Source organism: Dendrobates tinctorius, unplaced genomic scaffold (assembly GCF_039654945.1).
Source record: "Dendrobates tinctorius isolate UK_male_01 unplaced genomic scaffold, ASM3965494v1 ptg000189l, whole genome shotgun sequence".
In the NCBI taxonomy this organism is placed as follows: Eukaryota; Metazoa; Chordata; class Amphibia; order Anura; family Dendrobatidae; genus Dendrobates; species Dendrobates tinctorius.
In genome coordinates, this window is record NW_027361856.1 from 6,315,667 (window position 1) to 6,327,947 (window position 12,281).

The 12,281-nt window shown below is 42.7% G+C and overlaps 1 protein-coding gene across 6 annotated transcripts in view; it reads right to left on the minus strand.

The window, feature by feature from the left end:
* Positions 1-1,148: 1,148 nt before the first annotated feature.
* LOC141055658 (farnesyl pyrophosphate synthase-like) overlaps positions 1,149-12,281 on the minus strand; it is a 133,006-nt gene continuing 121,873 nt past the window's right edge. For 4 of the 6 annotated variants that reach the window (XM_073552330.1, XM_073552328.1, XM_073552331.1 and 1 more), the window contains 10 exons: positions 7,426-8,172; positions 3,812-3,937; positions 3,592-3,732; positions 3,439-3,519; positions 3,243-3,365; positions 2,391-2,479; positions 2,252-2,324; positions 2,103-2,180; positions 1,898-2,032; positions 1,149-1,623 (listed from right to left, as the gene is read on the minus strand). In XM_073552330.1, the coding sequence (XP_073408431.1) occupies positions 1,423-1,623; positions 1,898-2,032; positions 2,103-2,180; positions 2,252-2,324; positions 2,391-2,479; positions 3,243-3,365; positions 3,439-3,519; positions 3,592-3,732; positions 3,812-3,937; positions 7,426-8,172 (1,794 nt within the window). In that variant the 3' untranslated portion in view covers positions 1,149-1,422. Of the gene's footprint in view, positions 1,624-1,897; positions 2,033-2,102; positions 2,181-2,251; positions 2,325-2,390; positions 2,480-2,504; positions 2,670-3,242; positions 3,366-3,438; positions 3,520-3,591; positions 3,733-3,811; positions 3,938-7,425; positions 8,173-12,281 lie in introns of those variants that run through there. The other 2 variants (XM_073552333.1, XM_073552332.1) reach the window with 2 other exon arrangements.

Here is a 12,281-nt window from a genome sequence, read left to right on the forward strand (position 1 = left end):
TTAGTACATTTTAATCCTTCTTTGTATTTCACTTTGTAACCAGTGTTCAAGAGCCGTGTTGCTTGAAACGTGTATGGTCTCATTACACACCACCCCCTGACATTGCTGTGCCATCTGAGATGTCTGTTTTGGCATTTTGAATTTAAGGATCATCCAATAAAATGTTCTAATTTTTAAATAAGCCCTGTGCGTGAGCTGGATCCATTTCTATTTTTCCTATTGCCTTGGACGCTGTGCAGCAGTGGCCAGTGGTCCAGTGGCCACACGCTGCTACCAGGCGTGTTCTCCATGCGGTCAGTCTAAACAGCTGCTGCGACTTAACAATTATATTTGCATATATATACTTTGCATATATAAACTGAGGGGACCTACAAGCTTCACCACATTCTTCTATCCCTGATGAAGTCACGACGGTGACGATACGAGTCGGGTCATGGGAGCGGCACTCTGCTCCTCCATAGCCGCATGTTGCTATTAAGTACTCATGTTCAGTGAGCACTTCTCTCCTTCACCTGCAGCCTTGGGTGGTAAAGTATGCTGGGGGGATTATTGCATCTGACATTTTGTTCTAACTCTCCATATACTTTTTTGTAAGTGGCACACCTTACCTTGTTGAGCATTAGTCAAAACTCGGACCAGTGCATTTTGTAGACTGTTATTTGGTGCCAACTCTGACCACATTTAGATTTTTTGGTCCTTATTACAGACCTTACATCCTACCTCCCAGTAATAGAGCTGTATGTGTGTATTCTTATTCACTGTATATTTATGAAATTGAGAGGCTGAACACTGTACTGATTTTTCATCTAGAAATTTATACATTGTACAATTTTGACACAGGGCTATGTGCCGTTCTCTTGCATACAGGTTACATGTGGTAACCATTGTATATTTTAAGTGTCTTTATTCATTTCTGTGGTGTTTTGTATCTCCTATGAAATAAAATTGTTATTTTTTAAGGTGATTCCTGCTCTTTTGTATGCCCTCTTTGCTCTTTTTAATCGGTGGCTTTAATGACAACTTCTGGGTTCAGTATATGTGATCGGTGGCACTGGTGACAACTTCTGGGCTCAGTATATGTGATCGATGGCATTGGCTCTTAGCCCCAGTGCGGGCTGATGAACGTTGAATAAGACATGGTCTCATACTTCTTGTAGAAAACCTAATTTTTTTATTTCCTCATTCACATCTAACCCAGCAGGAGTCGCGGCTACAACCGTTTACAGACATGGTCTTCAGTGTTGTGGGTCCTCAGAACAGAGAGCCATTCCAAATCTCCCAGAATATCAAAGTGTAACACTGATACAGAGACATACTGTGGGCACAGCCCTGTCCACTTATGTCAGCCATGGCAGAGGGCATCATACAGGACCTGCCGGAGAAGCCCCTCTGGATGGGGGGGGTTATATACAGTTCATGGCTTCACTTCTGCCTTTTGTAGATTTTACGTGCCAGCCCTAGGAAAATCTCTTTGGACAGACCATTGGCATGATGAGAGATGAGGGTCTGCAGTCTCTGGTAACTGTCCTCCTTGTATTGCATGTAGACCCCCAAGAGGTCCAGCTCCTCATACAATTGCTTCACCCGCTGCACCTTCTCTGTGTCATCCTGCCCATAGTTCGCCTGGTAACAAAAGCAAGGGTTAATGCATGGGACGGGAGATGGCGTGAAGCCCACCAGGCCTGATAACTGGTGGGGTAAAACGACTGCTCTCTGGTGGGGTGTGATAGTGTAAGGAGGAGGAGACGGCAGCTCTCTGGTGTGGTGTGACGTAGTGTACGGCAGCGGTGATGGCTGCTCTCTGATGGGGTCTGATGTAGTGTACGGCGGAGGTGATGGCTGCTCTCTGGTCGGGTGTGACGTAGTGTACGGATGGGTTGACTGCACCCCTCTATACCTGAAGAATGTCACGCTGTTCGGGGGTCACTCTCTTCAGGGCCTCCACCACCAGCCAGCAGCACTTGTTGTCCTGGATGTCAGTCCCGATCTTCCCTGTGATATTGGGGTCCCCGTAACAGTCCAGATAATCGTCCTGGCCACACAAAAGGATATTAATACTTGGAGATATTGGAGTCACCGCACCCCACCATCACCCACCTCACCTGGATCTGGAAGAACTCGCCCATTTCCAGCAGGATAGTTTTGGCGTTCTGGTGATCGTCCTCGCTGTCTATCCCGGCCTGAGAGTAGAGAAGACTGGTAACATCGGACTGCCCTATCCTCCGTCGGAGCAGCAGCCCTATATACTCACCATATACATGGCAGCAGCTACCGGCAGGTAGAAGGTGTAGAAGGCCATCTTGTACTTCACAATGGACTTATACCTAAAAGAGATACGGGTGTGAGAAGCTGAAGGTCAAAAACAGGGCAAGAAAATGGGTGTCACTCACCTGCTCTCTGTGTACCAATCCAAATCAACCTTCCCTGGCTGAGCCGTGATCAGGTCCAGCGTCTGCCCCAGCTCCGTCTGATAGGAGGTCTGCGAGCAGAAGAGAGAATGTGACTGCCAGGCACAGCACCTCCTACGTGCAGAGTAGTATGTACTGCCTGCCTTAGCTCATTTGGATAGGAGGTCTGCGAGCAGAAGAGCAAGTATAACTACCAGGCACAGCACCCCCTCTCCGCACAGTGGTATGCATCGTCTGACCCAGCTCCGTCAGATAGGAGGTCTGCGAGCATAACTGCCAGGCACTGTGTCCCTCCCAGCATAGTGGTACTGTATGTTCCGTCTGCCCCAGCTCTGTCTGATAGGTCTGCGAGCAGAAGAGAAGTTGTACATTCTGCCAGGCATAGCACCCCCACCCCGCTCAGTGGTATGTACCGACATGCACAACACCCCCTGCACAGGGGTATGTACTGCCAGGCACATGCCCACCTTTCCCACAGTGGTACATACTGCCAGCACCAGGCTCAACACCCCCCCACCACCACCACAAAGCACACACACAGTGGTTCTCACATCCGGAAACATCGCATAGTGGTTCGTACTGCCAGACAACGCTCCTACCTCCCTCGCACAGTGGTATGTACATCCAGGCACATCATCTCCTCACAGAGGTATGTACACCCAGGCACAGCACACCTCCCACCAACCTCACACAGTAAAATGTGTCGCCAGGTACATTTCCCCCCTCAGAGTGGGATGTACACCCAGGCACAACACCCTTCACACACAGTGGAACATGCTGCCAGGTATAGCACCTCCCAAGATCTGGGGGTGACAATCGGAGGTCCCTTCTCACCTCCAGAAAAAGCTCCAGCAGGCTGAGGTAATATGGCTGCTGTCGGCAGTACTTCTTCAGGACACGGTATATGGAGGCCTCCAGTAGGAAGGAATCATTGATGGCGTCCAGTCCGATGCCGGCCTACAGGAGGAGAAGTATGATCAGCATATCCATCGTGTAACAGCATATCCCCCTCCTCTCTATAACCACCTACCCTCCTGTACCAGCATGGCTGCCCGCGACGGGTCACAGAGTTATCCATAATGTCATCAGCCACCAGGAAGAAAGCCTGGAGCTAAAAGAAGAGACGATGAGGATGGAGAGGTCCGCGAATAACGGGGCAGGAGCCACAGGGCAGCACACCTACCAGCTCCACACACCAGCCCACCGCCAATGCCCTCTGGATATTCTCATCCTTCTGCAGCTCGGGACCCACCAACTCCAGATACGAGGCTAGGACGGTCATCCCGTGATTGCACTTGCCCCCAGCAGCGTTGTACTCCAGTACCTGCACAATAAACCGCCATGTAAGAAACAGAAGGACCATGGAAAACGATCTCCACGCAAGATCAAATCAAGAATCTCACCTGCCGCAAGCGCAACATCGCATCGCCAATCTCAGGGTGACCCCAATCCTCCGCAGTCAGATCCTGCACAATCTGATCAAAGAAACCACAGAACTCCTGGCGCTCCTCAGACACGAAAGTCCAGTCCTGCGGGGAAAGAGAATGCTAGAGCAGGAGCGGACAACCCCGAGGCCAGATCATCTACTCAACCAGAAGAGACCACCTTCCTAATAACTCTACACCTACATATAAAATGTCTTCATCTATATTCTAGACATATAATACTTCTATACACCTCCTACATGTAATACCGCTATATCGACACCCCGACATATAATGCCTCTACTCACCTACATGTACAGTTGTGCTCAAAAGTATACATACCGAGGAGAATTTTTGCTTTCTTGGATGTTTTCAGATAATATGAATGATAACGCTTATGGTTAGTGGTTGGGTGAAGCAATTTATTGTCAGACTACTGTGTTTTCTCTTTATAATCATAATGACAACCCAAAACATCCAAATGACCCTGATCAAAAGTTTACATACCCTGGTTATTTTGGCCTGATAACATGCACAGAAGTTGACACAAATGGGTTGAATGGCTACTAAAGGTAAGATCCTCACCTGTGAGAAATGCTAGGAAAATTGTTCGGTATGCAAAGAAAAACCCATAAATAACATCAGCTGAAATACTGGACTCTCTGAAAACTAGCAGTGTGGCCGTTTCAAGATGCCCATTAAGGAGACACTTGAAAAAAAAAAAAGGGCTGCATGGTCGAGTCGCCAGAAGAAAGCAAATGACCCTGATCAAAAGTTCACATACCCCATTTCTTAATACCGTGTATTGCCCCCTCTAACATCAATGACAGCTTGAAGTCTTTTGTGGTAGTTGTGGATGAGGTTCTTTATTTTCTCAGATGGTAAAGCTGCCCACTTATCTTGGCAAAAAGCCTCCAGCTCCTGTAAATTCCTGGGCTGTCTAGCATGAACTGCGCGCTTGAGATCTCCCCAGAGTGGCTCAAATGATATTGAGCTCAGGAGACTGAGATGGCCACTCCAGAACCTTCACTTTGTTCTGCTGTAGCCAAGGACAGGTCGACTTGGCCTTGTGCTTTGGATTATTGTCATGTTGGAATGTCCAAGTACGTCCCATGTGCAGCTTCCAGGCTGATGATTGCAAATTTGCCTCCAGTATTTGCTGATAACGTGCTGCATTCATCTTTCCTTCAACTTTGACCAAGTTTCCTGTGCCTTTGTAGCTCACACATCCCCAAAACATCAGCGATCCACCTCCATGTTTTACAGTAGGAATGGTGATCCTTTCATCATTGGCCTTGTTGACCTCTCTCCAAATGTAACGTTTATGGTTGTGGCCAAAAAGTTTAATTTTGGTCTCATCACTCCAAATTACCTTGATTACCTTGTTCCAGAAGTTTTGAGGCTTGTCTCTGTGCTGTTTTGCATCTTCTAGGCAATATACTTTGTGGCACTTGCGCTTTCTTTAGGTGACTCGACCATGCAGCCCATTTTTCTTCAAGTGCCTCCTTATTGTGCATCTTGAAACAGCCACACCGCTAGTTTTCAGTGTCCAGTGTTTCAGCTGAAGTTATTTGTGGGTTTTTATTTGCATCCTGAACAATTTTCCCGGCATTTGTCACAGGTGAAGATGTTACCTTTAGTAGCCATTCAAACCCATTTGTGTCAACTTCTGTACATGTTATCAGGCCAAAATCACCAGATTATGTGAACTTTTGATCAGGGTGATTTGGATGGTTTGGGTTGTCATTATGATTAATCGTGCTGCATTCATCTTTCCTTCAACTTTGACTAAGTTTCCTGTGCCTTTGTAGCTCACACATCCCCAAAACATCAGCGATCCACCTCCATGCTTTACAGTAAGAATGGTGATCCTTTCATCATTGGCCTTGTTGACCTCTCTCCAAATGTAAGCTAAAGAACAATGAAAGAGTGACATCCCTGTATCAGATGCCAATCCACCGTCCAACATACCTTAAATGGGACAGTTGCCATCCAAAACACATAAAGAACTCTATTATCTACAGCCAAGCCATCAGATACAATCGTATATGTTCCAACCCCATAGATAGAGATGAACACCTTGTTTGCCTCAAAAAGACCTTTTTGAATCAGGGCTACCATCCAAGAACAATTGAAAACCAAATTACAAGAGCCACCAGAATGTCAAGGAATCACCTGCTACATTACAAAGCTAAAGAAGAAAATAACCGGGTGCCTCGAGTGGTCACCTACAATCCAGATCCAAATCTGGAGGTGCTAAAGAGAGCTGCACGGAAATTACAACCTTTACTACAAAAAGATGCCCAATTACAATCTTTTTTTCCAGACCCCCCCCACTACTGTGTTTTATGCAGACCCCAAATCTATGAAGCATCATTGTTAGAAGCTCCCTGTCCTCTCCAACAGCTACAGGAACCTTTACCTGCAACCAGAAAAAATGTAAAACCTGTCCATTTTTAATGACCACGACAAGATAAATTTCCCCAACTCACATCAGGACTACAAGATCCCAGGTACTTTCAGCTGCATCACGTCTAATGTGGTGTACCTATTTAATTGTACTAAATGTCCAACTGGGGGTCTTGTATGTGGGGGAGAACGGGCAAAAACTGGGGACAAGAATGAATTCTCATTGTCACACAATAAGAGAAAAAAAGAATGGATCTACCTGTGGCAAAACATTTTTTGCATGCCTGATCACAGCACCATGGACATGAAGTTACTGGTATTGAAAGGTAACTTCACACCTCAGAGAGACAGGAGGGTCTGGGAGAACAAACTCATGATGACCTTTGACACACTCAGTGCAGGAATGAATGTGTCTTATGTCTTTTTACATCAATTAAGGAATTTGCTCCTAAGACCTTGTGGGTGCATCACAACACATTACCAGACCCCAATCAGAGGACAATAAAACTCACTCCTGGATCTTTGAACTGGTCCAATATTTATGGCCATAACTGTCTATCACTCCCTCATAATAATAGTTCTGCTTCACGTCACTTGTCTTATCTATTGCATTTTTTCTGTGCTGTGTTGTGCATAAATATGTGATTCTTCAGATTTTGTATTAGTCAATGCCTGATGAAGAGACATGAGTAGTCTCGAAAGCTTGCAATTTGTTACCATCTTTTCAGTTAGCCATTAAAACGTATCCACCATTGAGGACTCAATTCTGAATATTTTTCCATTATGATTTAAAAAGAGAAAACACAGTAGTTTGACAATAAAAGGCTTCACTCAACCAGTAACCATGAGTGGAGAAAAAGTTTTGGTGTTAAGATTCATATCCTCTGAAAAAAGTCCAAGAAAGCAAAAATTCTGCAGGGGTATGTAAACTTTTGAGCACAACTGTAATACTGCTATATCGACACCCCCAAGATAGAATGTCTCTACTCACCTACATGTAATACCGCTATATCGACACCTCGACTTATAATACTTCTATACACCTCCTACAAGTAATACCTCTATATCTACACCCCGACATATAATGCCTCCATACAACTACATGTAATACCGCTATAGCTACACTCCGAACATGTAATCCTTCTACATCCACAACCCAATGTCTCTATATGTACGGATCATACCTCTTGTTTTTCTGAATAGTCAACTTGCTTGGACTTGTTCCCATGTTGAAGGCTTGGCTTTTTGGATCCAATTCTTCCTTTTCTGGACAGACTTCTCTGAACAGTACATGGGTGTAGCTGGATCCCACTGGTTGCTGCCAGTTCTGAGCTGATGGCACTGCTCGACATCTTCTGATTTAGAAGGGGAGTAACCATGGTATGACATGCAGTGCCTTTTGGCCTCCAAACATGATGTTTATTATGGCATTCAAACAGTTCAATTTTGGTCTCATCTAATAAGACCATATTTTCCCAGGATTTCACAGGTTTGTCTAAATGTTGCGGAGCATACTGTAAACATGCTTGAACATGCTTTTTTTTTAGCAATGGAGTCTTGAGTGGTGAGTGTGCATACAGGCCATGGTGGTTGAGTGTATTACTAATCGTTTTCTTTGAAACAATTGTTCCTGCTGATTCCAGGTCTTTCTGTAGCTCTCCACAGGTGGTCCTTGGCTCCTGGACAACTTTTCTGATCATGGTTTTCACTCCTTTTTCTGAAATCTTGCGGGGAGCCCCTGATCGTGGCCGGTTTATGGTGAAATGATGTTCTTTCCACTTCCGGATTATGGCCCCAACGGTGCTCACTGAAACCTTCAGTAGTTTAGAAATTTTTCTGTAACCAATGCCATCAGTATGTTTTGCAACAATAAGTTTGCGAAGGTCTTGAGAAAGTTCACTGGTTTTACCCATCATGAGAAGATTCTTTCCCTGTATGGATTGGATGCGCTGTTACTGACATCTGGGGAGAATTTCATGCTAATAGCATCTTTAGAAATAGATTTACTTACAAAACTGATGACGTGTTCAAAACTTATTTCACCTGCTAATTGTAAAGCAATGGATATTTGTATATATACTGTACATGTGTGTAATGTAGGGCTGTGTGTAATATATATACTGCTTGTGTATAGTGTAGCTCTACACTGTACATGTGTGTAATGTAGGGCTGTTATATATACTGTATATATATATAAATATTTATAGTGTAGCTCTACACCGTACATGTGTGTAATATAGGGCTGTGTGTAATATATACTGTATATGTATAGTGTAGATCTACACCATACGTGTGTGTAATGTAAGGCTGTGTGTAATGTATATACTGTATCTGTATAGTGCAGCTCTACACCGTACGTGTTTAATATATATACTGTATATGTATAGTGTAGCTCTACACCGTACATGTGTGTAATGTAGGGCAGCGAGTAATATATATACTGTATATGTATAGTTTAGCTCTACACTGTACATGTGTGTAATATAGTGCTGTGTGTTATATATACTGTGTATGTATAGTGTAGCTCTACACCGTACATGTGTTTAATGTAGGGCTGTGTGTAATATATATACTGTATATGTATAGTGTAGCTCTACACCGTACATGTGTGTAATGTAGGGCTGTGTGTAATATATATACTGTATATGTATGGTGTAGCTCTACACCGTACATGTGTATAATGTGGGGCTGTGTGTAATATATATACTGTATATGTATAGTGTAGCTCTACACTGTGCATGTGTGTAATGTAGGGCAGCGAGTTATATACTGTATATGTATAGTGTAGCTCTACACTGTACATATGTATAATGTAGGGCAGTGAGTAATATATATACTGTATATGTATAGTGTAGCTCTACACTGTACATGTGTGTAATGTAGGGCTGTGTGTAATATATATATACTGTATATGGACCCGTAGAAGCGAGTAATCGCGAAACGGCCGTTGTCCGGCACCTCCCTCCCCTAGCATTCCTTCACGTCCTGCATGTCCACACATTTTATGGAAATTATGTGAAATAAAGACTCACATTTTTTCAGCTACATTGGTGAGTGCTGCATATTTCTTCTTTTTTTGCTTCACACTGTATATGTATAGTGTAGATCTACACCGGACATGTGTGTAATGAAGGGCTGTGTGTAATATATACTGTATATGTATAGTGTAGCTCTACAGTACATTGTACATGTGTGTAATGTAGGGCTGTGTGTAATATATATACTGTATATGTATAATGTAGTTCTACAGTACACTGTACATGTGTGTAATGTAGGGCTGTGTGTAATATATATACTGTATATGTATAGTGTAGCTCTACACCGTACATGTGTGTAATGTAGGGCTGTGTGTAATACTGTATATGTATAGTGTAGCTCTACACTGTACATGTGTGTAATGTAGGGCTGTGTGTAATACTGTATATGTATAGTGTAGCTCTACACTGTACATGTGTGTAATGTAGGGCTGTGTGTTATATATACTGTATATGTATAGTGTAGCTCTATACCGTACAGGTGTGTAAAGTAGGGCTGTGTGTAATATATATACTGTATATGTATAGTGTAGCTCTACACCGTACATGTGTGTAATGTAAGGCTGTGTGTAATATATATACTGTATATGTATAGTGTAGCTCTACACTGTGCATGTGTGTAATGTAGGGCTGTGTGTAATATATATATATATATATTATATTATATATTACACACACACTGTATTTGTATTACACATTGAACGGGAAACCACTGGGTCAATCTGACATGGAGAAGGACTTGGGGATCCTAGTTAATGATAAACTTACCTGGAGCAGCCAGTGCCAGGCAGCGGCTGCCAAGGCAAATAGGATTATGGGGTGAATAAAAAGAGGTCTGGATACACATGATGAGAGCATTATACTGCCTCTGTACAAATCCCTGGTTAGACCGCACATGGAGTACTGTGTACAGTTTTGGGCACCGGTGCTCAGGAAGGATATAATGGAAATAGAGTCAGTACAAAGGAGGGCAACAAAATTAATAAAGGGGATGGGGGACCTACAATATCCAGAGTGACTAGAAAAACTAGGATAATTTAGTCTAGAAAAAAAGAAAACTGAGGGGTGATCTAATAACCATGTATAAGTATATAAGAGGACAATATACAAATATCTCTCCGAGGATCTGTTAATACAAGGAATGTGACGGTTACAAGGGGGAATTCTCTGCATCTGGAGGAGAGAAGGTTTTTCCACCAAAATAGAAGAGGATTCTCTACTGTTAGGGCAGTGACAATCTGGAATTCCCTGCCTGAGGAGGTGGTGATGCGAACTCAGTCGAGGGGTTCAAGAGAGGCCTGGATGTCTTCTTGGAGCATAACGATATTGTATCTTACAGTTATTAGGTTCTTTAGAAGGATGAAGATTTGGGGATTTATTATGATGGATTACAGGCTGAACTGGATGGACAAATGTCTTTTTTTGGCCTTGCTAACTATGCTACTAATATATACTGTATATATATATATATATATATATATAGTGTAGCTCTACACCGTACATGTGTGTAATGTAGGGCTGTGTATAATATATATACTGTATATGTATAGTGTAGCTCTACACCGTACATGTGTGTAATGTAGGTCAGTGTGTTATATATACTGTATATGTATAGTGTAGCTCTACACCGTACATGTGTAATGTAGGGCAGTATGTTATATATACTGTATATGTATAGTGTATACATATCCTCCATCCCACAGTCCAGTGCCCATATATCCATCTATATATGTATAAAGCTGAGTGTGTGTGTACTGTATATGTATAGTGTAGCTCTACACTGTACATGTGTGTAATGTAGTGCTGTGTGTAATATATACTGTATATGTAGTGTAGCTGTGTAGCTCTACACCGTACATGTGTAATGTAGTGCTGTGTGTAATATATATACTGTATATATATATATATATATATATATATATATATATATATATAGTGTAGCTCTACACCGTACATGTGTAATATATACTGTATAAGTATAGTGTAGGTCTACACTGTACATGTGTGTAATGTAGGGCTGTGTGTAAAAAAAATATATTATATATTATATATATATATATATATATATATATATATATATATATATATATATATATATATATATATATATATATATATATATATATATATATATATATATATACACACACACAGACACACAGTATACCATCCATGCTGTGGACTGAATCCTTGCCTTTGGGAACCCCTCCCCCCACCACATGGCTTACCATTGTCTGAGATAACTGTGTTTTTCATCCTTAATCCCTTTTTATTTGTAATTGTCTGTACATATTATAAGTCTCATTTTGTAACATCTTTTTATACTTTTGTAAACACTTTGGAGTAAAACATAAAACTTTACTAGCATTGTTCTCCTTGCTCTAATAACTTACGGCCACGTCCTTCGACTAAGTCAACGCTACTGTTTTGGGTTGGCTCCTGACTCAATATTAAGTCAAATCAGGGGCCAGTGGCAGCGAAGTGCACTCTGGGGTATTGGGGAGACCCTGGCAGTGACCGACAGAGATTGATAGGTGTAAATCCCGCTTGGGATCGGGAATAGTCTTTTCGCCCTCACTGCAGAGTATCCAATAGCCAGTATGCAGCAAGGTAGCCATACTGGTGACTATTTATCCTAGGTGCAGTTCCCTGAATGACCTGAGGGTAAGGGGGAGCCAGAGAGCTGCAAGTTCCAAACCGGAACTGGAAAGTGGGATATACATAAATCCACCTGAAGAACTGGGTGCAACCAAACACCCCCAGTTCATGACATATTGGTGGCAGCGGTGGGATAACAGAGCATTAGTGATCGGGTTTGAGCAATCATTCCTCTCACTAAAAACGTGCACGGTTCTTGCGAGGACCGTGCACAAAAGTTGCGGAGAACAAACTCAGTGTTTAGTAGTGCTGAGACAATACAGTGCGTATAGCAGTTATTCCCTACCCTTTCTCTTCGTTTTTCTGTCCAATCTTTTATTTGGCAATCATGGTTAAGCTGGGAGAAG